The following is a 27885-nucleotide window of genomic DNA, read 5'->3' as shown; positions in this document are numbered from 1 at the left end:
TCCTGAGCTCTAGACATCAACATGAAGCCAGTGTGGGAGCTGTCCCTAACCTCCTGAGCTCCAAACATCAACATGAAGCCAGTGTGGGAGCTGTCCCTAACCTCCTGAGCTCCAGACATCAACATGAAGTCTGAAGAACATGGCTGACTTTGGTGCTGTGTCTCCAATGTTGTCCCCTTTTGAACCACAGGGTGAGAGGGTGTCCTGGGGACCACAGCTGTGAGGCACTCTCTGCTGGAAAGCCATCTCTGTGGTTGAGATTATTAGTGAGAGCCGGTACCAGTTGATTTAGAAAAAGTTTAGAGATGATGTATAAAACCTGTTATGTGTGTTTGAGCGAAAGAGTTCAGGATGACAGATTTTTAAAACACAATTGTGCAATGTTTTCAGTTTTTCCCTTGTGCTCAATTTAATTTAAATCACAGATTAATTTAAGAATGTGTAGTCATTCTACACCATCTCTCAGACCAATGTGACTGTTTGTGTGAAGTAATAACATTTGATTGCAAAGAAATATTTTATTTTGACATTCTTTGGTATACCTCCATCTTCCCATTGTGGGTCTGTGACGGTGTGTTCAAACTGTTTGAATAAATTCAAACATATTTTCTCCCTTACCAGTGTCATCATCTTCAATACATGACTTATCTGAGTAAAACACTGTCGGATAGATTTCGTACTTCGCCTTACAAACTAAAGTATTAGTGTGAAGCCATGCAACATGTTTCAGCAGAGTAAGACAATACAGGCGCTAGGACACCAAACTCAATCTATTCAACTCCTCAGCAAAGCTGAAAAATCATATGCAATGACCTGTCCTTACTCTTTTCGGCCACAGGGGGGTGTTGGACGCAGCAAGATTTTTCTTACTGAAGTGTGACACCTCATTTGGCTTCAATCGATTGCCTCAGCGCCACAGGGGGAAATCATTACGTTAGAATCTAAGCAATCATACGAAGGCATAATTTGCCCACACACACAAAAAAACAGAAGACAGTGCTTGGCGTAGATATGTGGATTGATTCCCTCTGCATCATTCACCCACTCCCGTCTCCCGACACACAGCATTCTCACATGAACATTAAACTCCTGCCAGACGTCGACCGGCAGTGTGACAGTCAGCAGCGAAGTCATTATGACCGTGAGATTTGCGCTGTAATTTTTACGCGTCATTATCTAAATCAAAGGAGCACTTGAAGCATGTGGACATGCACACAGGTGCTAGCTGGCAGCTCTTGAAGTGCTCCTTTACGTAGAGCGCTTCTGCTGAGATCCTTGTAATGGCCATCAATATTTAATAGAAGAGATATCCTCAGGTAATTAGTCTGCGCACGCACACACACACACACGCGCGCAGGCCTACTGGAACCACCTGCTTTATTCATCAGGAAACCTGGTGAGGATTCCTCCTTTCATTTTGTCACTAGCATGCTGCCTATGTCTTTCCTTCATTAGGTTGACCTTAATTTAATCAGGTTTGTAGGTTATAGGAATCGTGCAGAGAATATATGGTATATTTTTAACTTCTTCCTTCTACAGTCAAGTTACATAGCAGTCAAGACATCATTTTGAGAGGCTGGAATATGTAGGCCTACTCATATGTCCAGGAAGTAGAGATTTGTTCCAAAAGTGGTATATGCTTTTACAAATATTTGTCTTTTGGTTTTAAATATACCTATAAAGCAAATGATTCTTCAGAAATTCAAGTTGTAGGCTATTCATTTTATGGTTTTCAAGGTCAACCTGACTTGCTGCAGCAAAAACATCATATTAAGGGAGGACAAATATATACCCAGTGAGATGTGAAGAGCAGTCTTGATGATATTCATGAATGACCTCAGTTGACTGCACTACTGGGTACAGTACCTCACTAAGAGGAGTCGCAAGCATGATCCTGAAAACCTATAAAATCTTAACTGACCGACATGTACACCCTCTTTCGGTAAAATGGAATTTATTACTCTCCAACGGCCAGAGGTTCTGCAATTTCCTCACGGCGCCATTCGATTGGCTGCCAATGCCCGTTGCCTGGGAAACAGATTGCATCCTGATAGGCAGCCAAGGGAGCCAATCAAGAGCTGATGAGAGGCATGCATGCTGATGTGGTGAAGGAATGCCCTGTCTCTTGTAATGCTTCTGACTTCTTTGAAATACTATTCCCACAGGACTGTTATGCAATAGTCGAGCAGTGCTGATAAAAGGTAGCATAGGCCTATTTCACAGAATGACTTGCACTCACACAATTTGAGATAGATGTATATTCAGAAGGGGGGTGTGTGTACGCGTTCTCCTGTCACAGAATACAATTGTGTCTGCCATTGCTCATTTGTCCTGTGAATATGGTCATTTTGTCGTGATATTATGTAGCTGCAGACTTCTCTGGTAGCAGGTGACTTCCAGGAACACAGATGGAGACAGCCTAATGAACAGCACAGTTCTAGCGGTTCTTAAGTTGTCCTTCCATAAACTTAAACGTTTGACCGTGAACTTGATCAGAGTCTTGTAATCCCTCTTCAAAGCAGAGTGTGACCTCATCCGGGCTCCGGGCCAATCACATCCCCGGGCCGAGCTCCAACAGACGAGAGATATTACCAGCGGATTGGTATGAATGAACGTTGCTTCTTTATTATTTTAATATGCTTTCTGAGTGCCTGGCATGAGCCGGGCGTGTGCGTATGTGTTACGCAACGCCTCCCCTGCAACTGCAGCTTAATGCCTTCAGGCTCTCTCTCCGGCCCATATGATGCAACCGAATCACCAATCCTGACTCTTAGCGCCTGAAGCGGACCGGCAAAAACCAGAACATGTGCCTGAGAGGCTGCCCCCATCTCCCCAAACTGAAACCGCAACATGAAGTGCCCCGAGTCCACACAACACACAAGGAAATGAGCGTAATTAAATCTACCATGGAGAGATGGAGGCAGTTTTCAGACACTGGGAGTAGGGTGGGAAATGCGGCTCTGTCACGGCTTTGTTTTCCTCATCTGCCAGCTTCTTTTCAAGTGTAACCTTCACAGTTGCTATCTGCCTCAGGCAGAACTCAATTATTACACCTTTAGTTAGCCTGGGAGGGAGATTAGTCCACTGTATACAGACACTATTAATGCATTCCTCATAGACTGGTAATATTTTGCTTACTAACACTGTGATGTATTTATTCTTATTTATATGTGCTCACTGGGAAAAGTGCCTTATTTGCAGTTGACCGTTGCCTGCGGTGGAAATGATTCCAGTTTAGGCTGACATATTAGCACCCAACTGTCAATGACTTTGGTGAGTCATCACTTACAAAAGCTACAGCAGATGAAGCCGTTGGAGGTCAACAAATGCCACATGCCCTCGCTGGAGAATGCCACCAATGAACTCGTCACTCTCGCGGATAGATCCGATATAGCGTTCTCGAAACACTTTGTACAACAAAACAAGAGCGACTTCAAATGAGGAAAAAGTCAGCCGGCCGAGTGAACCCCCATTCGTTCGGAGGGCAGCGCATTTTGAGAAAGGGACGCTTTCGCAGACAGGTAGTCACGTGGATGTTTAAAAACACACCGTGGACTCCCTGAGGGATGGTGCCACAGGCTGTTCAGTGCCACGCTTTTAGATGACTCACCATACGGACTAACAATGTGCTGCTCTCCTCAGTACCACAGAGGCTTTGGGGCCGTTTGCTTCATTAGAGTTGTGCAATGAGCCACTACCAGATGGCATCTCATAGACAGGAGGGGTACCATTCACAGCCTCCACTTCTCTCTCTTTCTATGCGTGTTTATGTGTCTTTAATGGCTTCTGTCTGTGACTTCTCTCTCTTTCTATGCGTGTTTGTGTGTCTTTAATGGTTTCTGTCTTTGACTTCTCTCTCTTTCTATGCGTGTTTGTGTGTCTTTAATGGCTTCTGTCTGTGACTTCTCTCTCTTTCAATGCGTGTTTGTGTGTCTTTAATGGTTTCTGTCTTTGACTTCTCTCTCTTTCTATGCGTGTTTGTGTGTCTTTAATGGCTTCTGTCTGTGACTTCTCTCTCTTTCTATGCGTGTTTATGTGTCTTTAATGGCTTCTGTCTTTGACTTCTCTCTCTTTCTATGCGTGTTTGTGTGTCTTTAATGGCTTCTGTCTTTGACTATCACACTCTGTGAAGCCCACATGGGATGTATGTGAGTCCTGCCGTTGAGATGCATCATGGGTGTGTTAGTAAATCACTCCGGCGCATCAGTTTTATCTGAGTGTTGAAAAGTGTCCTTGTTAACACTGTGTGTGTGTGTGTGTGTGTATGTGTGTGTGTGTATGTGTGAATGTGCTGCGGGTCGACGCTCAGACAAGGCCCCGCTAGAAGCTGGCCCGAGAACAGATGGTTCTGTCACTTCCTGGTCAGGGCTGGCGTGGTCTGAGTTGGCCGGCCACCTCTCGCAATAAGCCACAATCTGACTGATGGAACACAACCGATGACTCATCCTGGTGCCATGACAACACACCTAAATCAGGTTTGGGTTAAAAATAACGTAACCTGCATATTTTTAGAGGATAACCAGGTCTGTCTCTCCCTTTGGCATCCACTCAGCCATCAGGACTATGGGCGGCAATCTTCACCGGCTATGACTGTCTTGACATGTTATATCTGAATAAAAATATCCAGTATTTATCTTAAGACTCATTTCTACATCCCCTCAACTTGTCAGCTTAAAACTGAAGCGTGAGCCTTTCTTTGATCAGCCTCGCAGGCACTGTAATAGTTACTCTGAAGTGTAAATACAGAGGACTCCTTTTACTGCCTAAAATAATAATAATTAAAAAAAATCAGTTTCCCCAGTGCCCTCTTGGGATTGCATGGGAATACTGTCAGCAGACTGGCTGTAGGGCAGAGGGTCCTTGTGAGCACACAGCCTCCATTTTTGAAATCCCCGTGACAGTGCAGCAACAGCCAAGCGAAGCCAGAGAGGCACCGCTGAAACCACGCCAAGCCAAGCCAAGCCTATCCCATCACTGTCCTCCGCAGCTCTGCATGCGTAGTTGCTCTGCTGCCATCTGTGAGAGAGAAAAAAATCCAAACTTTAACAAAAAAAAAAGGGCACAAAACAGCCCCCTTCAAAAACCCGAAAGTACACAGAGAACTCAAAAGCCAGCCGACATCATGCGTGGAAGATTAAAACAAAGATGCTGTCTCATCAACACCCACTTCCATCCAGCCAATTCCCCCCTTCCCTCCCCCTCCCATCCCCCTACTCAGTGCCAGACACACTAATTATCGCAGCACAACAGAGGAAGGCAGACAGTTACTCTCCTGCCTTCGTGCACTCTCTCTCTCTCTCTCTCTCTCTCTCTCTCTCTCTCTCTCTCTCTCTCTCTCTCTCTCTCTCCCCACACTCTCTCTCTCCCCACACTCTCTCTCTCTCACTGTCATTTTCTGATACATTCACACACATCATGACGCATCCTAAGGAGAGTATCACGGGAGAATCATCAAAGGCAACTTTGCCAGCCAGACTCAACACTCTCTCCAAAGAGACGCCACCCAGAGCACGGTCAGCTAATGAGCAACGCAACGTGGAGGAGGAGGAGGAGGCGGAGGAGAGAACACCACTAAGAGGGAGAACAGCACGATCAGGTCTGAGTCACAGTGATGACGAGAGGAAGGACGAGAAAAAGAAGAGGAGGAATGAGAAGAACGTGACGATGAAATGAGGAAAGACAAATTAGTCAAAGAGGTAGAATACAATGAAGTTGCTGAAGTTGTCAAAGTTGAAGAGCAAAAAGACGATGGTGATTAAGATGGAAGATGGAAAGGATTTATAAGGATTTATGCTGATGATTGCTAATCTAGAAATGAGATTATGATGACGGAAAGGAGAACAAAAAGAGGATAAGGGAAAAAATAGAGAAAAGTGAAAGAAGGGGATAAAATAATTATCAAAGTTCAGCTCATCCATCTTTGAGGAAGAAAAAGCAGAAGATGATTATGATGACGGTGATAACCCAGTGAAATATACAACGGACACCTGTGACCTGCCTAAGAGATCAATAACATTGAATACCGAGCATAAACAGAGACACGTCTCCTTGTGACAAGTTGAGAAACATTTATGTGGCCCTCCCTAGCATGTCATCAACATTTTACAACACTCCATATATCACAACAATTCTTTACCCAGATATATTGCAGAGGGCTGGAGACACATTAGGAAAACACACAGGGAAACTCCCCAGGAGACAAACATCAAAACTGCACTGTCATCCAGGTGGAGCTATTAACTCCAGTGACCTCCTCCTCTGGCTGAAGAAGTGATTTATGGTGGGCATCCAGCTCTGCTTTTCTGTGCCCTCCAAACCACCAGTTCCTTCTAGTCCCTCATGCTTGAAGGCATACTGGCACAACGTACTGTATGTCTTTATAGCAGAGCCCCTTCCAGCTCTCTGACTGTAAAAACAACCCCTGATTTATGGAAACCTTACAAGAGTGCTGTATATCTTGACCTAATATATTCTAACTTTGTGTGAATGCATGTCACTGGCTTCAACCCACCCGTGCTGCCTCTGTGCAGGTTTCTGACATGCTAGCCACGGATCCAAAGATGTTAGGTGCAGAGGCCAGACATTAGATTCCCATTAGTCTAGGCTGATGGAAGTGATGGAAACGTAACTGCAGTGTCCATGATGTGCATGAAGCAGTTACTGGCAGGGGGTATAATGGCCTGAGCAGGGGGAGGGAAACCCTGTGCATCAGTCCACACGAAGAGCTCTCTGGTCATTCCCTGTGCCCGTCTATTTAAAGCCACTCGGCTCCCGGGGGCAAATGCGGCCCCCTCCAATCCTCCTCCCGTCTCCTCCCCTTCCCTATCACCCCCCCCCCCCCCCCCCCCTCCTCATTTTCACACGCTCACAATGGTGCCCCAGCAGAGCTGGAGGAGGAGGAGGCAAAAGAAGGGGATCGCTCGAAAATGAAAGATGGTGCGATAAGAAAATGTATTCATTCCCTGAGAAAATGATCATTAGTAAGGGGAGGAATAGGGAGCAAGAGTGTGTGAGAGAGAGAAAAGGAGGATTGAGAGAAAGAGTGAGAGACCAGAAATTGTGGTCGGCACTCAGAAATGGCCAAAGTACATTACAGGGCTCGGGGGGAGAAAGAGGAAGTGCAGGGCTGAAGTGGAGTATTCCCATGATGCATGTGACTGCATGCAACATTTTGTGCTGATGTGTCAGGCTCCTGAGGATGCTGGCAGTCTGTCAGAGCCACAGGAAAAAAAAGTGGGACAGGAATTCGACCCCCAACGTTTTTTTTCACCTGTTCCCCACCCACCAGGAAGGCTTGTCCTTCAAGCTGTCCCTCTCCAATGGCACACGTGGAGCCAGCGGTGGCAGCGGTGGCAGCGGTGGCGGCAGCGATAACAATTATCGCCGAGGTCGCTTATCTGCCTGCAAACAGCACTGAAATAACCTTGAAATGACCTTGCCCAGCAGAGCTTGGTCTTGGCTGTTCTAATGATTCACAAGGCATCGTCTCATAACCGTTATGGAAATAGCCTCTGCACAGGGGCATTCTCTCTCTCGACATGTCCTGACACACAAGGGATTGGCCATGAACTCAAGGTCCCTGCACCCGTGACTTTCTCTCTCGCGCTGGGTTCATGGGGTGATTCACCCCTTCTTTCCTCTCCTCCTTCTCCTAACACAGACTGTAAGGAGGGCACGCAGCATGACACCCAGCAGAATGAAACTGTTAGGGAAGGAGAGGCTATGGGTGGAATTCTAAAATGAGAGGTGCAGAATGATGATCTAATTTAAAGGGAAATGTTCCACAGCTAAATCAAATTCACTGAGAGGCGTAAAGCTGAAATAATGATTGCAATATAAATATTTGAAGTATTATATAAACTCAAAGGCAAAAGCAGACGTTCTCTCTTTCTCTCTCTCTCTCTCTCTCACACACGCACACATACAGACGTGCACACACTTACAGACGCGCACACACACACACACATACAGACGCACACACACACAGACGTGCACACACACACACATACAGACGCACACACACACACACACACACACACACACACATACAGACGCACACACACACACACACACACACACACACACACACACACACACACATACAGACGTGGACACACACACACTTACAGACGTGCACACACACACACACACACACACACACACACACATAAAGAGAGAGAGGGACAGGAAGGGAGGGAGGGAGGGAGAATCTTGAATTTCAATAGGCCAGCGATTTTAAGAGGGGATTGTCCTTATTTTAGTTGAACTTGGCCATGTGTGTTAAGTAGGGCTAAAAAAACCTCAATTTCCTTGCTCTGTGCAGGGGCTGGACATGCGCACTCTCTGCCTGCATTTGGCTGCCTCATGTCCACAGCACTGGGCTGATGCCCATTTGTCTCTATCCCCCAGTGAATGTAAGACATTACACATTCCACCCCAGGCCATGAGAGCAGGGGGCAACTGAAACCGGTCCAGCAGGCTCCTGCAGGGTACATTGTACGTTTATCAAATATTTGTTTTCACAACGGTTTCCGGCAGCACAGTTTGCTTTGTGTCTTTTTTTTTTTTTTTTTCGTCAGGAAAGGTGAGAGCTTATCGGGGATCTCCTATTGCAATCTCCCCAGCTCTCTCTGTGCCTGAGCTCTTTATGTGGCTGTCAGAACAGGAGCCGATGACAAAACTTCCGCGCCCGGTTCGGTAATTGCCAGCTGCTGCAGGCAGCCTGCAATGCAGCACTATTTCACTGGTGGACAGCATCAGTGCAATGCCACACATTACATTTACATTTAGCTATTTAGCAGTCATTATCCAAAGCAGCTGACCATACAGTGAGTGCATACATTGGATCAGTATACAAGATTCCAGTGAAACGATCTTCCATCTTCCATCACTTGAACTGCAGGTGCCACATTCTGTGTCAATAATGTATCTTTATAGTAGCATTATAATAATACGATAAGCATCGTCCCAAAACCTTAGACAGTAAAACATGCAAGCACATGGCAATGTGTTTTTTTTGTTCAGATTTGTTTAAGGTTGTGCAAATGCTTGGTCTTCAATTGCAGACAGTTGGCTGGTAGTTACACTGAAGTAAACACAATGCGTTGGATTACACATCAATAGTCGCTGTATTTGGATTTTGAGCATGTTATCAACTTCATTAGGTTTAGCAGACAGATCTATAGCTGAGTGTCATTGGTATACCAGTGGAAGGAACTGTTAATGTGGTCTGGGGATGGAGCTGTTCTGTCTCTTTTGATGTGGTCTGGGGATGGGGCTATTCTGTCTCTGTTAATGTGGTCTGGGGATGGAGCTGTTCGGTCTCTGTTAATGTGGTCTGGGGAAGGAGCTGTTCTGTCTCTGTTAATGTGGTCTTGGTAGAAAATTGACAGACAATAACATAGGACCAAGTATAGAGCCTTGGGGGTACACCACATGTAATCTTAGAAATACATCAGGAAACATTGTCAATATTGACTGGAAAATAATTGTGTATTGACCATTGAAACTCACTAAAGGACTTTTACAGATGTACCAAACCACTGCCTTGTCTCAATATTAATTAATAATGCATGAACAATTTTGTCAAAAGCACCAAGACTGACCACTCCCCATCTTCGGCAGAGGGTCATTGACATCCCTAAGAGTTTTTCTGAGCTTTGACCCTGAAAATATCCATGAGTTTATTTTAAATAAAATTGCCTAGAATTTACACTAAACCAAAGAACTAAAAGTGAAACAAAAAAAGAAAAAGTAAAACAGAATTTTAAGATGAGCCTGTGTCTTTTTTTTATAAACAAGGAATCTAGCACACTCTAGTTTAATGAGGGGCTGAATTGTAGCCATCATGAAAATAAATCTGGACCATCGTGAAAGGAGATAATCAGTGACTATTGTGAGCAGGTCCTGACCTAAAGCTGGAATTGGGACACAATCTCTAGGAAATCCCGTAGTCAATGGCCTGGAGTGCAGTCAGTAAGGGTGATCTCACCAGAAGGGGAGAGGAGGAGAGGACAGGAGTAGTTGATCTTCTGAGTGAATTAGTTTGATACAGTTTTCCTGGAAGAGGATTAACAACTTGATCAGTCCCAAAAATTAGCCTTTTATGTTGTGCTGGTTTGCAATGATTAACTGTAAAAAGCACAGAGCTCTAGCCATTTTGACTTTACCATTAAAAGCCTGCAAGTAATTCTTTCAAGTGCAAATGATTAGAGGACACAGCAGCTCATCCAACATCTGTGGCTCAACCGTCCAGCTTGCTCGCTTCAAGGGACTAAAATCTGCCACTCTGTTCAAGTCCCAGACTTCCCTCCGGTCCAGTTTAGCCATAATCCGCTCTGAACTGGCCTTCTTTCCACACAGCCCTCGCCTCTGGATACTATTTGTATCGGGGCCCAGAAGCACTGCCATTGACATGCACAGGATATGTCAGTTGGCTGACAGTCCCATTATTGGATATGAATGGTGGGGCCAGCATGGGTTCTGGATCAGTGAGTTTCTGGTGATAGACCCCAAGATTGGCTGTGGTGCCAGGTAGGTCATGAGCGCTTTCAATTGGCCTGTGGGGTGATCTCACTGATTTTAAATACTGACCAAGCACAGAGCGAACCACAAATCACTGGCATCCCCCTCTAAATGTCTTTTCACAAAATGGTAGCTCAGTCTTGATTAGTTTTGGATGTGAAAGAGGCAGGGGTTGTGGAGCATTTTTAAGAAAATTAATTGGCATCTTAGCTTGTGTTTATTTAAGTGTGAAAATCCCTATAAATTCTGCCTGGTTTAACTCTACATCCATCCCCACTGTGCGCCACCGTGACATTTTGCGCCGTCTCCTCATTAGAGACTTTTCTATATCTTTAATTTTGCTTGTTGGAGCAGCATATCTCTGGGCTGATTTTTTTAAGAGCCCCTTCTGATCCTGGGCCTGAGCTTGTTCACACGACGCCACTTTTGGGCCTCTTATGTAACCGCCAGTGAGTCACAAAGGCAGAGGAGAGTCAGCGTGACATGCAGTACACCCCACCTCTAGACTCTTTGTCGAGTACCTTGCCACTGTCAGGGAAAAAAACATGATGCAAAATGGGGCTGAGATAGCTGCTTGGAATGGGGAGCTCCGCTTTTAGGAGTTACTGCTTTACAAGACCCAAGGGCTCTTTAGAACGCTTTTTTCTTGTTAGCCTGTCACGACTTCTCTCTCCACCCTACCAAAAGCCAGAAGAGGTTGTGAATTATAAATGAAATTGACAAATGCAGCATGGTTTACAACGCAGTTCAAATTTTCTGGAACTTTGTAAAACAAAAACACTGCATGATGATGACCTTCCATAGATAATAACAAATGTCATCAACAAGTGGAGTAATAGTCGTGGGGTTCTGATCTGTATTTTATGTATTCTAAAAAACAAACATGACTGAACTTCAGGCCTTTAAAGCCTTTAAAGTTTGATGAAAAGAAAGAAATGAAGCCTCTCCATTTTATCCAAAGTTTCTCCCTGGATGAGATTAATCCTCACTCAAATCTGTTGTGTATTTTAAAGACTCAAATCCACCAGATCCATGGTGAGCCCAGACTCCCTGTCCTTGTCAACTGATAAGTTCATCATGTTGCAAAAGTAATCAGTCTGTTCATTTGTGTGCGTGTGTGTGTGTGTGTGTGTGTGTGTGTGTGTGTGTGTGTGTGTGTGTGTGTGTGTGTGTGTGTGTGTGTGTGTGTTTCTATGAATGTACTTGCGCATGAGTGAAATGCATGAATCAAAAATACATTTACATGCAAATTGGATATGACAAACCTCGGTCATTTGAACACATAAATCAGATAAGCAAATGCAACCAGGACATTACAGTAGTACAAACAGCAAGTGCAAGCAGAATTCACGAGTCCAGAGAGGCCTAAAAACTGGTAAATCAATCAGTGGCCTCCGTGGGGGGTTCAAACTCTTCAAAGATAGCTAAGGGCTGACCCCATGCCACGGCCACACCAGGCGCGACTGGATGCCAACAGTCATCTCACTGAGGAAGCAGGCAGGCTCACAGACTCACTGCTAGGATGTCTAGTGAGTACATCTAGGGCGTTGTTCTTTTAAGATGCATTTTTTACTATATTACAATATTACAGTAATATTATGATATTGTATTTCTGACTTCCACCTTTTCTTTGATCGGATTTCCTCCTCGTCAGTTGCTCTTCTCAAAGCGAGACAGGTTGAGTGAAAACCGTCTTAGCTTACTATCACTCGTAACTCACCAAGGTTATCTAAACACAGCCTAGACAGCCATATGCTGTCCCCCATATTAACAATGATTGATGAATGAAATGGAATGAGCCATGCACACGTGGGTATTACAAGACTGCCATTCAGCAGATCAATCCAGAGCCCGCGCCTAATGTGGGCGGCAGGTTAGTGAAGACACGTTCCTAACTTCCTCCTGCCTGTCTGCTGACTGATGCAATTCATTATGCCGTCTATTGGCTGGTCCCAGACATGAGGTGCTGGCCGGTGAGTTGCAGCAGTACCCATTTCAAGACTCGGCTGTTTTAATAATGCATGGCCCAACCACAAGCAAGGCATCCGAAGAGACAGATCAGCCACCACCGGGGGGAAACCCTTAGTCGCCTGGTCACCACTCACTGGAGGTTAATGGGGACTTAACACTGATTACCTTGATGGGTAGCTTTTCTTTGTATATTGAATGCATACGGGGTCCTAATGAAGGCATGAATAAAACATTGATGTGCATTAATCAGCCCCCAATTATTTGCCTTTGCAATTGCGTGTGTATGTGTTTAACTATCTGTGTGCATGAATGTTGCAGATGCATGTGTCGTCATGCACGTGTAGGTGTGAGTCTGTGTGCGTATGTGTGTGTGTTTGAGTGCCCACATGTGCGGCCATGTTTGTGCGTGTATGTCCTGGCTACGTATTGACATCATGCCCCATATAAATGCGAGCCCCTTCCCTGGGTGTGATATGTGAGCAGGTGTGTGCCATTCAGCAGATTTTCTCATTCTGCCCAGAATCAGATCAATATCACAGCACTGGATCCTCCTATGGCTTGGAAGCCCGGCACACTGCAGCGATCCTGGGGAATTAAATACCCGCTCATGGGAGGGAGTGGGCTGCGTGGAGTTGGACAGGACGTCTGTGTCAAGGTTATAGCTAACACACAATAGCAACTGCTTCTATTGTGTCGTTAATGACAATACAGTTGACTAATGATATAATGTTGTAATGTTCATTTGTATATAGAACTGACATAGCTCTCCCTATTAGTAGTATGACATATTTCATAAATACATCTATTTATTTTGTGGACATTTCTTTGTAAAGAAACAATGAGAATTTGTTACAGCTCATAACCGCATACAGATATCATCCATTCTGGACATAGTTTTTGTAAGTCCTAGCACTCCCACCCACTCGTGGTGGCATTGTAAGCGAGGGTTTGCTTATTAGAGCCAATAACACAAAGCTATTCAAATTCCACCTTGGGTTTCATAAAGGAATGAGGTCATTTTGGTTTCCAGGTGACAAACTGTCAAGGGTGGTTAAGATGAGCAAGATGGCGACGTGTTGAAATGATTGTCATTGGGGAACGCACAAGTTCGTTCAGATCAAGAGGTGGGCTGTTTTAAAATGTGCTCCCTTCCTCTCTGGGTAATCCCATTAGCAAAGGCTGGTCCCTGTGGTGCTGTCTGTGTGTGCTTGAATGATATGGCCCATGAGGAGGAGTTTGATGAGTAACACTATACTGCATTGTCTTGAATCCTATCCTAATTTGGGGTAGACAGACAAGCAGATAATACAGACTGATTTGTTCATTACTTACTGGATATAATGAACACTACTTTGTGAAATAAAATAGGAAAGGATCCATTCAAATATTTAATTTCTTTGGACAACATAGAAAGACTAAAGCAATGTAACACGTTGGAATGAGCATCCTAATAATCTGTTACCAATACCTGATCCAGCTAATTGAAATATATCAAGGCTCCAAGTTATTGAATTCCATTGTAAGACATTTACTGAAATAAAACATTAATAAATCAGTCTCTTGAAATATTGCATTCGCGGCAAGATAGCATTTGTCTCTCCACAAATTGCAATTAGGGAACTTTGTGTGAGGTGGCTTTTACAACCCTTATCACGTATGCCCTAAAAACTCAATCATCGCACGCCTCATTTCCCTTGTAAATCAGAGTGGAGAGAAGTAGGTTCAACTTCCCATGTCAGTGGATACACTGGCCACCGTTGAGTTAGGTATGTGGATGTTGTGTTATCACGACTAGTGCAGAGTGGGTTTGTGATGAGGTAATGTAGTAGCAGTGCTTTTGTTGGTGATAGCAGGTGCAATTCTAATCTGCTCTTTCACTCGCATAATTGGTTATGAATGCCATAGATCATGCTTACATTAGGTGAGTTGCGAAATTGCGAAATAAGTCATCACACGGCTGTGTATGTCTACGTCGACTAGACTTGTTTGAATAGTTTTCTAAAAATGAATTGATTTCCATTTTTAAATCGTCAATCGAGATCTTGTAAAGTGTAAGCAAGTGTGTATCATACATGATTACACCCATGCCTCACTCCCTCTCTCTCTCTCATTTGGCACGCCCCTTTTAAATGCATATTAGACGCATTGGAAGCACCGTACGCCGGGGAGAGCGGGTAGTAACCCGACGTATGCAGTGCGAAACATACGCACAGCAGAAGGATGAGGCGGGGAGGACGACATGGTTGACCGATAAGACGGATTACAAACGATTTTTTACTCATAAAATGCAACATCTCACATGCCATAACGCACAGCATCGCCACTGCTTGTATTTTAAGCATGGATATATGTAAGGTGACTGCAACGATACGGTAAGGTCTTGTCCAAATCGTTATGGACATAATATGTGCATCCTTGTGATTTTGTCATTGCCAAGCAGAATTTCAGTTAAGGAAAATCTCTCTTTTTCGCATTTCAACCTGACAGTAATGGTCACTCACAGGATACGCGGGGACACTAGAGTGCGTTTATCAAAATGCAGCTATTTCACGGGCTCTTTGCCAATGCAAATTAAATTAGTTTTCGTAGTTTTGAAGAGGTGCGCACATCTGTCAGAGCTCTGCCCTATCACGAATGAATGTGCTGCGGAAGACGTTGCTTGAGTGTGTCTACAGTGCACGGTTTCAATACAAATGTGTCCATTAGCTACATCTTGTTGCACAGTTTATATTGAGATATCTTATAGCGGCACTGCAGAACTACATACTTCGTACACACCTTTATGTTCATTTGCTTGAGTCACGTTTGCATGTAAGCTAGTAAGCTTGTTCGCCTTTCCCGCGGTAGTAGTTGCCTACAATACTGATAGATCGCTCGACGCCTGATTCCTTGTATATTTGCTTGTCTTTTAACTGCCTTACTAGAGATCACGTGATAGTAGAACAGGGAAAATACACTTCTGTGGGCATCCCAGTGTTACAACTAGATTAACCTCAAACCGAGCGTGATGAAATGGCTCGCGCAAGTCACGTGGTGGAGGATGCTGAGGGAGTATACGTCATGCTCTCAGAGCACAGTTGATGTGGTGGAGGCGAAATTGTATGGATCTACCCGAGTATGCATCACTCGAACAGACTTCGTAGCTTGTGCTGATACATATAGCAGAATAGTCAGTGCTAGGTTTGGAAGGCCTTATTCACTCTGAGGAAACCTGTGTGAGACGTTGACCTATGTGTTTTACTTGATATTTGATGCTGTAACTTTTACTTTTACCTACTAAGGTTGTGTTTGTCCAAGTCCTTTCCATTTTGCAGATTCTTTGATCTTTGTTTATGAGCACAAACAAATACACCAACACAAACATACACTTGGTAAAGTCCAATCAAAATGTTCTTATGGAGATACTCTCACTTCAAACACAGAGGAGCCGCCATAGCCTGTCACACTATAATGCACTATAATGTCCTATCAGGGCCAAACTCCCATTTTCCTAGGCGAGATTGATGCTCCCTGGGGGAAAGCAGAGAAGTATAAGTTGCATCTGAGAAACACGCCTCTGAAACGCGCTCCACTGCTGTCTGCGCCGAGCCACTGTATATGCTGCCACTGCAGAGGCCTGTGATAGGATCAGTATCGACCCATCCCCGTGATGCCTTGCCCTGAAAGCATATGGCCCTGCTGTGCATAGTACACAGACATGCACCGATATTTTTAGTCCATTTCCTCCCCCTGATTGTATGAAGGACCCTGGGAGCTCAGGGCTTTCTCTCTCTTCCGCTCTCTCAATCACACAGAGCGGATGAGAGCTTTGATGTGTTGCCCTCAGCGCCCATGCCCCTTTTTAGCTGTGATGATATGGGTCACGAAGCACCAACAAAGCCCAGCTCTCTGCTGGCGCTGGGGCAGGCCTGGCGGTGGCTGGCTGAGTGGCACACACTGCGCCGGGGTCCCTGCCATGCGTTAGCGTGGCGTAAAAGGCAGTCCTCTGACTCACAGGACGGGCTGCATCGCCCATGGACTAGGGGGGGGGGGGGGGGGAGGAGGAGGAGGAGGAGGAAGAGAAAAGGGGGGGCGGGGTGCAGGGAAAGCCTCCTGTGACACACAGAGGGATGGGATTTAATCCCCCCCCCCTCCGCCCGACACACACACACACATCCTCGCCGCCTACGGGCATGCTACAGCCTGATGATGGAGAGAGTAAGGATGCCAGGCTGTGGTTCACTGATTTATGCTGAGGTATTTCTATGTAAGCTCTGACCAAAGACCAAGATGATGAAATTGCTGTTGGTTGTTGATTTTGTTTTTATTGAAAATTTGCTTATTATGAATTCATGTTCGATTTAGGTCTTTTTTCCCATACAGTAGTATCAACCTCAGTGTGAAGTCAGAAACAATTTAAAGAACCATTAAAATCACCCCCACTCAGGAGTTGTTCTCTGTACATTGTGAAGGGAATAGCATATAATTGGCCAGCCTGGCAGCTTTTTAAACTGAAAGCTCTACAGTTGATTATCTACAACAGCCTCAAGTCATTTTGCTTGGGTACATGCTGGGATGGAGTCCTATTTAATGTTCTTTTGATAGCGTTCCGCCATATTTCACTGTCTGACATTTTAAATCGGCCATTTTTTTATTGGGTGCTGTATGGTGTTTGTATATTTGGCTGTCCTTGTAAAAAAAAAAAAAAGAAAAAAACCCAGACGACGACATTTGTTCAACGGTTCGAGTGTCCTCATTCCCACCATGGAGTTCTATTAAATTACTGCATGTTGGATCCTGGGGCGGGAGTGGATTAGAGAGATTAAGGCTTGGGGGTCATAGAGAGAATGACAGTGCAGACACTGGACCAAGACAGGGCTATAAACAGGTCAGAATGCTGGCAGGGATTTGAATGGCAGAGAATTTAACACGACTAGTCAGGAGATGAGGAGGGGAGCAAAAGAAAACAGAGGCGAAGTGGGAGAATAATAGTGAGTGATTGGGCTCTCCAGCCACCACTTCATGCCTGATCGCCCATATCTTCTGCTGCAAGGAAGGGGGAGTGTTGCTCCATGGTGCCTCCAAAGAGGAAGAGAGGTTAAGCAATTTGGTCAGCCATCAGTGAGTAATTAGCCAGGGGTTATAAGAATGCCTGTCGGAGCCCACTGAAGACAAGAATACTGTATAACCGTGATTCAATGGAAGAGGCTGCTGGATATCATGACATTGACACTCGTTTAGATTTATGGGCGTTGTCATGAAATGAAAGATGGTTCTAAGTGTCATTTTGACGGGTTTATGAAAGGGCCTCAGCCAAATAACTTTTCTCGCCTCTGCGATACAGAGCCTTGAAACACATGTAAATAAAACAGATGGATGTCATGAGATAAACAACTTGAGGAACATTCAGAACGAAAAAAACGGGATCTATACCAATTAAAACACTTTCATTTTTTGGATGCAGATATTGATAAGCTGGAAAGTGTATAATGGGATCGTATGGGACTGGATGAATCAGTCAACGGTCAGATGAGCATAAAAGCTTAAACCTTAAACTTGTGATGAAATCTGGCAGATGTCATCATGATTAGTGATGATGCTTGAGTGGGGTACTTACCAGCCACACCCCCTTGGACCAGTGGGCAGCTGTCACAGCTAATGGATGGATAATACAATGTTAATATAGAGGTCTTTATCGTGCCATATTGGGTTTCCTCTCGTGATGATGAAACAGCTTTTGCTCTCTCTCTATCTCTAGGGCGGCACATGCCAGACGCAGTGGTTATGCTGCGTTTCTCACAAAAACACATTGCCTCAGTCTCAACTGCTGTTGCATTGGCAATTAAAGCCTCTCAGCCAAGCTTCAGTGTCACACAAGCTGGCACGATTTGCACTGGAGAATTTTTTTAAATTTTATTTGGATGTATTTAACTGTAATGTGGACATGAATGAAGTGTGTTAAATCAACAGAGCATTTCTCTTCCAATTAAATGTGTTTATGTCCCCTTAAAAAAACAGACAAAACTTAACCAACTAGTTCCAGTGAAACTGTTTAAGGTTACATGAAATAGGTGCCATAGATTTCTTTATTTAATCAGGTTACTTCAACATTTTAGTGTTATGGAGGTCTGAATTAGTTGGTTCAACACAATAAGACTACTTTGTGTAATTCAAATGTGATGTGGTTTAGCAAATTTGACAACCCATCTTTTCGGTTTTTCCAGTGTATGTAGCAGTACAGTGAAGCAGATCCCATTTCATCAGACTATGTAAAAACAGTGTTAGCCAATATCTTTCTGTCTGTAAACAGTGTACTCATTTGACTGAACTGAGACCAATAAATGCATATGTTTCTCTACTTTACCAAGCTCTCACACAGCAAGTTCGTAGTCTATGAGAAAATAATCGTAATAGAAGTTATGGTTAATGTAAGTTATCCTCAATGGCCTGAAGTGTTTTAGATCACTCAGGTCTAAACGTCTTGAGGCTAAACCCAGAGAGTGTAATTATGTTAGTAATTGTGCTCTTTGGAATGGAACACAATGTTGTGTGATGTGTTATTTAAACAGTATCTACAGCATTTACTTGCTTTATGCCAGAGGAAGGAAAATATAAATATATATATATATAATGTTTATCAGACTTGTCTATCATATATGCATACTCAAATCAGGGATCCTTTAAATATGGGATATGCAGGTTGAGATGATGGTGATGAGATGATGATATACCATAGTTAAAACAGTGGTATTCTCTGAATGTGGTAAAACTGAATGTGGCAAAGTATTCCAAAGTACTTACTCTTTAAGATTGTGTGTGGGTGTGTTTGAGCTCTGAGGGGGGGTCACGGTTGCCAGATCACAGACCTTAACAGATGGTCCTGCGAGAGAGAGAGAGAGAGAGAGAGAGAGGGAGGGAGAGAGAGATAGAGAGAGAGCTCCCAGGAGAGAGGCAGTAGCAGGACATTAGTATGGCGCTTGTCATCATCATTTTACCGAGTGAATGACACAGCTCAGCGCTCTGCTCGCGCTCCGGCGGGCTGCAGTAGCACTGGGCTCACCTCTGCCCTGCTTCCCAGCTCCCTCAACGCAGGGGCTCCCACGCCTCTGCCAGGGCTTTTTCTTCTCTCCGTCTGGATCGCGCTTTGTGTACAGGACAATTATATCTGATGTCCGTAGATTTTTATTACGATTGTTATTTTATCGAGACGGTTGATTTAGGGCGGTAAATGTGCAGGGGGACATTCACAGGGCAGCCCATTGTGCTCCGGCACAAACAGACTAATTATACCAACATCACTGGAGCGGCAGGTTGCAGAATGGGCTCCTTTGATACCCGACTCATTGGACAAGAAAAGAGGGGATTCATGCTGTGCAAAGGCCACAGATTGACACAGATTGCGCGATGAGTGGTGGTATGACACCAGTGTGAGTCAGCGGGGCATGAGCAAGTTTGGCTTTTGTTTGCCTTCGAAAGACCCGAGCTGCCATGACGATGCCCCTTTTCCTCATGGCCATTTTGCCTCAGAGGCACATTTTGCCTCTCGGTGCCCAGCGGGGACTCAAGGCTTTTGCTAAATCATCTGCAGTTGAGCACTCATGCACCACAGCCTGTTTTTTAGTAATGCCCAGTCTAAGAACAGCACAGTCATCCAACCTCCTCTATGGGTCTCCGCAGATACACATAACAGGCTATACATCATAATGGAGACCAAATGGAGCTCACTAATTGACTGGTAAATGTCTTATCCATGCTCCAAGAGGAAGTATGTTTTGATGTCAGTCGGAGGTAGTGGATGCTCAATGGAAAGAGTGGAGGCAGCATACTGCAAAGATGCAACTCCTGCTAAATAATTCACGTCCATCTGTAGAGCTGAACAGGTTAAAAGGGTCGAAGAAGTGGCCCAGCTGGTACCGCAGCAGTCTCTTACATCAACATCTCCACACAGGACACTGACGGAAACTGAAGCTGGGGTGATGACGAGGGCAACACAGAAGCAACACAAAAAAAAACAGATCGGTTCAAAAATTAAAAAAATATGAATCTAGGTTAAGGATCTCCTTGTTAGACTGAGCATTACCGACCAATTTGCATCACTTGTAAACTCAGCGTTTCCTTTTTTTTTAACCAGTTAGCGCAGATCTAAACATGAAACCATCCTTTCACACGAACAAATGAGGGCTCTCAATAGAATTTAAAATTGAGACGTGGCGAGAAACATAATCAGCAAGTGATTTATTAGTCTGGAGAAAAACACGCATATGCTTTGCGCTCGACTTGACCGAGTGCCAGCTTGCAAAAATAGCCTGTCTTCATTGTTCACTTTCGCATGACTTGCAACTCTAAAAGAGCAAATATTATAGTGGTGCTTGGAAAAAGATAAATAGGGAGCTCCACAATAAGAGTGCGCCTCAAGGGGCCACATGGGCACATAGTGTTCGAGCCAACGTCATTCCTCTCATCACACCGGCGTCTCGCTGAAAACTCCTGAAAACGTCTCTGCCTCGTTTTCCCCTGTGCACTTGTGCTGAGCTGTTTGCAAAACAGCGAGGGCGCTAATCCTATTACGGAAGCCCGGCACATTTCCCCTGCGGCTGTGGGCCTGTATGGCACCACATAAGCCCGATCCAGACAGCACACTTTGGCTCGAGGAAGTTACTGTGTCATGCAGCATCGTTTTCTTTTTCCTCCCTTTTTTTTTTTGTCTCGGATTAGTCTCATTGCAGAGGAGGTGTGTTGTTGTGTACACACACACCTCGCAGTCTTATGATCAGGAGAGACCATGGGAAGGTGCCAACTGAGACTCCGTGCGTAAACATCATGGGAGAGGATGTTTGTAAGGCAGCAGGATCCACATTAGCATACGACAGGGGTGTGACAAAAGACACCTCCCTCTGGAGTCAGAGCTTCCTCCCTCGTCTCGGGTGATGCAGTTATGAAAACTTGAAAGTCTCGAAACTCCACTCTTGCTCTCCGTGTAGAAAATTTAAACCACGACGGACTTACACAAGCTCGGTGATGCGCGAAATGTGTAAGGGGCTAAACTGTGTTTCTGCAGGGCTCAAAGAGCTGTCAGTAAGCAAGGTTTATCCTGCACTGTGCTGAATAGGCTGAGTTGGTGGAGTGAGTGTGCTGCTGTTTCACAGCAAGTCTTTTTCGAAACACTCCTCACAGTGCAGAATCATAATTAGCGGGTCTTGTTTGAAGTGCCGAAGGAGTTGACAGGAGGCCTTACAGATGTGCATTGTTGGTCTGACGGTCTGTGTTTGGTGCACAGACGGAGCGCACGTCTGTTGTGGTAAGCGGTACTGCTATCATAAGTGCGGTGGGAAGGGGGAAAAAAAAACAGAAGACAGACACGAAGATGTGGTGGTGAGGGGAGTTCTGGGGCATCTGGCAGCCTATAGTGGGCTCCCAGGAGGCCCTAATGAGGGTTGTTGCTATGATGCAGGTGGCCTTGCACAGGTGCGCCGTGTGCCACACTCACCCCCATGTCCCCCGAGAGGACGCCCTCTTACCTCGCACTGGTGATGGCAAGGCTTTCGCTGTGCTGACAGCACGTTGCAGGAGCATCTGCTACTCTTTCCAAGTTATTGTAGTTAAACCTCCACCTCAACTCTGGGAAGACTGCACTTTGCAGTCTAGATCATGGTATACTTGTTAAACTTGGTACACAATCATATCAAGACCACATATGTGCGTTTATCATTGTTATTATCCAAAGTATCAATTTAAATGAGCACGCAGCCAGATTCTCTTAATATTTCCATTTAAAGCCTTACTGTTTCACCACAGTTTAGTGTGTGCTGAGTTTCTGTGACATCTCCCACTTAAGGGTGGGGTATTTTTAAGCTTTTGCTGGGTGTTTTGATGTCAGGGTTGTCGGAAACGAATAATATGATTATTTTCGGTCCCTGACAGACTTGTCCCATGAAATCCAGAGCCATTAGAAATGACAAGATGGCCCAGAACTCTCGCTAGAACGAGATATTTTTAGACGGCGCTTCTTCTGCTTTCTTCTTCTAAACCCCCAACTTCAGAGGAGGCGCTTCTACTCATTCCAGTGTTCCTTTGTGAAATCTGAACTCAGCTAATTAAGTATTTCGTTGAAATAATCACTCTTGGTTCAATTTGTGATGGAACGTTTTCTCCACCCTGAGATGGAAAACAATTCTCTCTGCCAAGGGCGTTGTGAAGTCTGGCCATATGTCATATACTGTACCGTTTCTGAGGCAACGGCATCCATTAGCAACCATAGTACCCAGGTATGAGTTGGGCGATAATGATACCACTGTGGCTGCTCCCTGCAATTTCCCTCACTATGCAATTTCAAACGGTGGTTTGATACAGCAGATAATGCATTCAGATGGATCTTTAGTGCCACTCTAAACCCACCTCCTGTCTGTTTTAAATTTGGCTTCTAATTGTCAAAAGCCTGTAATTTGGTGTTCTTTTCAACACTCCAGGACCAATTTCAGTTTCATATAAGTTTGAGTAATACAATGAGACCTTGAAAAGGAGGGGAGTAATTTAGAATTTACCGTCTATGATAAGGAAATATATGCCTGAATTTTCAAAGTCTTTTGTGAAATGCTCCTTTTTTTGTTAAGGGCTTATTTGTATTAGTATTGCATGCAAAGCAAGGGCTGAAAATAGTATAATTCTGTCTTGTGTCAACGCAATAAAATCACTTCAGATCAGATATTAGCAAAATCCCTTTGACAGGAATTGGGACAACTTTTGTGTAGGGAAGCAGTCATTTGGACTAGTGTTGGGCTCTAGAACCAGCAAAGTAATATAAATTGCATTCATACCTTATAAAAAGAAGATGACATCACTGCAGAGAAACAGATGGTGAAAGCCTTCTTGTTTTGTGATGAATTACCTATTCTCATTATTCTCAAACTTTGGTTGTAATATATCCCTTAACATTTATAACAACACATGAGCTCCATTTGTAGCCACAGGTTTGGCCAGAAATCTATACTCAACAAGTTTTACATGGCTTGTGGTTTCTCTTCAGTTCATATACGTAAGATTGTTTTTGTGCGCTTCCGCTTTGTGGTCTTTCAGTTAGTAAGGCAGAGTTGACTTTAGCTATTTATGCAAACTTCAGGAAAAGTTAAGAAATTGTTACTGTGAGGTTTTATTCTCAGCCATTCATAGTTGTATAGAATGACCATGTGTTTTACGGAGGTGCTCTGACACTGAGTTGTTTTATATGCCTTATATTCATCTATTTAATTTATAATGTTCACCCAGGAAACAATCATAGGCTGTCTTGGAAATTGCAATGTTGTTAACTTTGGATTTACAAGTTTCTTTATAATAAATCATGTATATGTTGCACCAGAAAGATAAAAGCACTTCATAGCCAACCAAAAGCTTATCAAGTTTCTCTTCTCTCCCTTTTTGTCTCTCTCTCCTAGGGTATAAAAACCCTTGAAAAGATTTAATGGAGAAAACAAGAGGAGTTCCATTAAGATGACACGCACAGACCCACCTGACATACTGGTATCAACTGTGTATCAAGACATAGAAGTGAAATCCCTTTCCACACACACCCAGTCCCCCTGTCCCTCTGAACAATGTGATTCTCCACCTGTCAGCACACTGGAGGACAATCGGGACAAGAGTAAAAAGAGGCACTGCCGTAGCTTTCATTACGTTGGGTCGCTGGACAGGCCCAGATTCAACTCTTACTCTATGGAGTACCCACACAGGAGGGCTGACCGCTACGTGGCTCACCCAGATGTAGCCTGGAATGCCTTGGGCCGCCAGCAGAGCCAGCAAAGCCAGCATCGCTTTTCCTCTCCTGACCTTTACAACCATAGACTGACCCCACAGCCGATCAGTGCTGAAATGGCAAGTGAAATGGCCGTTACAGATATGAAGAGAAGGGCCCGGTCAAAAAGTGCCACGAGAGCACAGGCCAGCCTGACCCCTGTGTCCTTCGAGGGCTCGCCGCCCGTGGGCAGGAGGGGACGAGAGACGCAGAGGTCGCAACGGGACACCAAGTGGAAGCCCGAGGTGTCGCCTCGCAGGGAGTGCTCGTTCGCTGCGACCAGAGCGCTCATGCACGAGGTGCACCCCGTCAAACTGCAGCCCCAGCGCATGGACACCAGCCCCTTCTCCCCAGTGTTCACGCCCGAGGGGCTCGACGAGGGCCGGCCAGATAAGCCTGCTACTAGCCCTCACGTCAGGTGCAGGGTGGACATTAAGCCGGACGACGCAGCCTTTCAGCAGGCCGGACGAAAGCCTGCGACGCCCAGGATGGATATACCTTGGCAGAGGTACCCGAGTGGACAAAGTCGGAGTCTTACCGTGCCCCGCCATTTTTCAATGTCGAGGACGCCGACACCCACAGAATCCTTTAGTGGAGAGTACAGACAGGCTTACCAGTATTCCCACAGTATGCCAAACAGTTACATGCACCCTGTGGAGATACCAATGCAAAGGATGCCTTCTCCAAGGGAGCCGAGGGAATACTACGGAAGGGAAAGAAGGGCTCATTCCAGCCCCAACGTGCCAACAAAATTCTTTTATGCAGAGGATTTGGGGAGATATGCTACCCCTGCACCTCCTCCATCAAGGACTTACTACCATGAGGACCACTTCAGCATTCCCAGCCAAAACCTCACCCCCAAAGTCCAATATGTACAAGACTCAAGGACTCGACTTGTGCGTAGTGTGACTCCGCGGCAATATTATGCTGAAATAGACCCATGCCAGTATCAAGCACAGGTGTATCAAAAACCTTACGCTCCAAGCGAACCTGCGTCATATATTATTCAGACACCCCCTGCAAGAACATTCTACGGAGATGATCCAAGGACATACCAGATCAAGACGGCTCCCCCGCGCGTTTTCTATACGGGTGACCCCTATGCACCCCCTATGGAGCATCACATTCCAGCGAGGGCATACTACACAGAGGGCCGTCAGCGGGCTCGAGTGGTTCAGCCCCAGCCCCAGCCCCAGCCTGATGACTGGTATGGCTCTGATGTGTCAGGCTACTCAACACATTATCCTTCCTCTTATGTCTCTCAGGTCACTCCGACCAGAGTCAGGCAAGATCCAGGACCCACCACCTGGTACGCTAACCCCTGCATTGACACAACAAGGTCTGTCCAAGAGCCTAGACCACACTCAAGGTCCTGGGACAACATCCTCAACACGCAAGTGGAGCAAGAACAACCTCAAGCTGCACCACGAGGTCGCAGCTATGAAACTCTCCTGAATCAGGGGAAACAGACTCTGTCCGCAGAGGACAAACCAAAACCTGTGGTTGTCAATCTGTCGACATCGCCAAGACGCTATGCAGCCCTGTCTTTGTCTGAAAACTCCCTCATTGACAAGAGCCCAACAGAAGCTGGGAAGAGTGCTACAGGAAAGCTTTGGTATGTCACACCAGAGATCACCATCACTGACAATGACATTCGACCAGGAATCCTCACTAAGTCAGGGGGACGTTCAGCTAGCTGGGATGTGCTTGATTCTAAAAGTGCTCGAGGACGAGATGAGGCAACTAAACATGAGGAAACAATGTCCTGCTCAGTGGACTCTACCAAAGAAAAGACACATAACAGCTCGTCACTGCAGCAAAGCCTAGAGCAGCTCGACGAGCTTTTAGCTGATCTTGTGATTGACTACAAACCTACCTGTAGCGGAAGGCATAATGAAGAACTGTTGGGCCAACTCAAAAGGCTAATTGATGATGAGGAAGCAGCATCTCTAGCTAGAAAGGATTCAAAGGCAGGGTCTGAGAGCAGTTGCCCTCTGGACAAGCAACCCACCTCCATCAGAATGACCCCCGATTCTTTTAGAGACACTGATGGCACCTGTGACACCACCAGAAGCACGGATGAGTGCTCCCCAGACCAGAGTCCTGACGAAGACGACACTATGATGTGTTCTAACAGCAAGTGCCAGCGGACTGAGACCATGTTCAACGCTTGCCTGTACTTCAAATCCTGCCACAGCTGCTACACCTACTACTGCTCTCGTAACTGCCGCCGGGAACATTGGGACATTCATAAGGAAAGCTGCTTGTACGGACGCATTGGTAGTCTTTGTCGTCACATCATCAAGCACTGCCGTGAGACGACTGAGGTGCACAAGGCCTTCTCTCGAATTGCTAAGGTGGGCTACTTGTCTCGAGGGAGAGGCGTTCTGTTTTTAGGATTCCCAAATCCAGGATCATCTTCAAACTTCCTTCACTATGGCCTGGAAAGCCTCCTCATGTGTCCAACATACCTGTCACTCCGAGAACTAGATAGCTTCAAAGATAACTTGGGGGAATACTGCAAAGACCTGCAGGAGGCTGGGAAGGAGTATGATCCCAACGAATGTTTCCTCTTGAATGTATCCATCGCCGTTGGCGATCAAGTGCCAGACGGACCGTCACCAAGGGTCCAAAGCCCAACCGTCAGGAAATATGCCAAGGTCGCTCTGGCCTCCTACAGTCCAGAGAGGAAGGTTCAAAGGAAAGAAAATGACATGGAGACGCTGATCCTCACGCCGCCACCGGGGACAGCCGACATTGACAAGGAAGGCGAGGAAGGAAGGAAGGCACGAGAAATCTGCTTTATTAACATCCAACGAGAACTGAGGATGCGAGGAGTGTTCCTGCGCCACGAGTACCCACAGATATACCAGCAGCTCTGTGAGTTTGTCGAGAGCAACAGGAGGTTTACGCCCACCACCATTTACCCAATCGACAAGCGGACAGGAAAACAGTTCATGTGCATGATCATGGCTGCCTCGGAGCCAAGAACACTGGACTGGGTAGGCACCCCTCATCTTCTTGATGACATCATTTAATCAAGTGCACCTTCCAATGTACATAAACAAATATATATATATATATATACATATATATATATATATACACATATATGTATAGGAATACATATATATTGTGATACAGTACATATCTCTATATATTGGGCTTATTTATTATAAATGTTTGTAGATATGTATTTTATTATTCACAAGAGATATATTCCTGTCTGCGTGTGGTCAGTATTATTCATATTTAGAATATTGCCTGCCAAATGCAGAATAGAAGTAACTTCTAGTTTGTTTATTGTCATGATGTCATACCAATATTTGTTCACTCGGTTTCCTACTTTTCTGATTAGCACATTATTTTTTCATGGTTGTACAAACATGTTCTTGTGATTTGAATTGCCTTGGTCCAGTTTTGAAATAGAGACCATTTCTGTTTTTATAGCTTACAGTCATGCTGTCTCTTCTTGCATCAATGCATTTAAATGGAGGTCATTTTCATCACAGCCAGTTTTGGACCAGTTTTACTTAGGTTTGGTTAAAGGTCTAATCTATCATATCTAACTTGGGATATCATTTAGTAAAGGAGTTTGTTATTTTCCTATAGGTAAAATATATTTC

General features: G+C 45.0%; 1 protein-coding gene across 2 annotated transcripts; it reads left to right on the top strand.

The window, feature by feature from the left end:
- Positions 1 to 14190: 14190 nt before the first annotated feature.
- Positions 14191 to 27358, top strand: ajm1 (apical junction component 1 homolog). Of its 2 annotated transcripts, XM_031577955.1 has the most exons (3): positions 14260 to 14312; positions 14636 to 14867; positions 23904 to 27358. In XM_031577955.1, the coding sequence occupies exon 3, from the start codon at positions 23959 to 23961 to the stop codon at positions 27295 to 27297; it is 3339 nt and encodes a 1112-aa protein (XP_031433815.1). In that variant the 5' UTR covers positions 14260 to 14312; positions 14636 to 14867; positions 23904 to 23958; the 3' UTR covers positions 27298 to 27358. The 2 variants fall into 2 exon arrangements, with proteins under 2 accessions (XP_012685509.2, XP_031433815.1); XM_012830055.2 differs by lacking the exon at positions 14636 to 14867 and having other exon boundaries at positions 14191 to 14261.
- The last annotated feature ends 527 nt before the right edge of the window (positions 27359 to 27885 follow it).

The sequence above is a fragment of the Clupea harengus genome, chromosome 12, assembly GCF_900700415.2.
Source record: "Clupea harengus chromosome 12, Ch_v2.0.2, whole genome shotgun sequence".
NCBI classification, from domain to species: domain Eukaryota; kingdom Metazoa; phylum Chordata; class Actinopteri; order Clupeiformes; family Clupeidae; genus Clupea; species Clupea harengus.
Note: the sequence above shows the minus strand (reverse complement) of the source record. Positions and strands in the feature narration are given on the sequence as shown.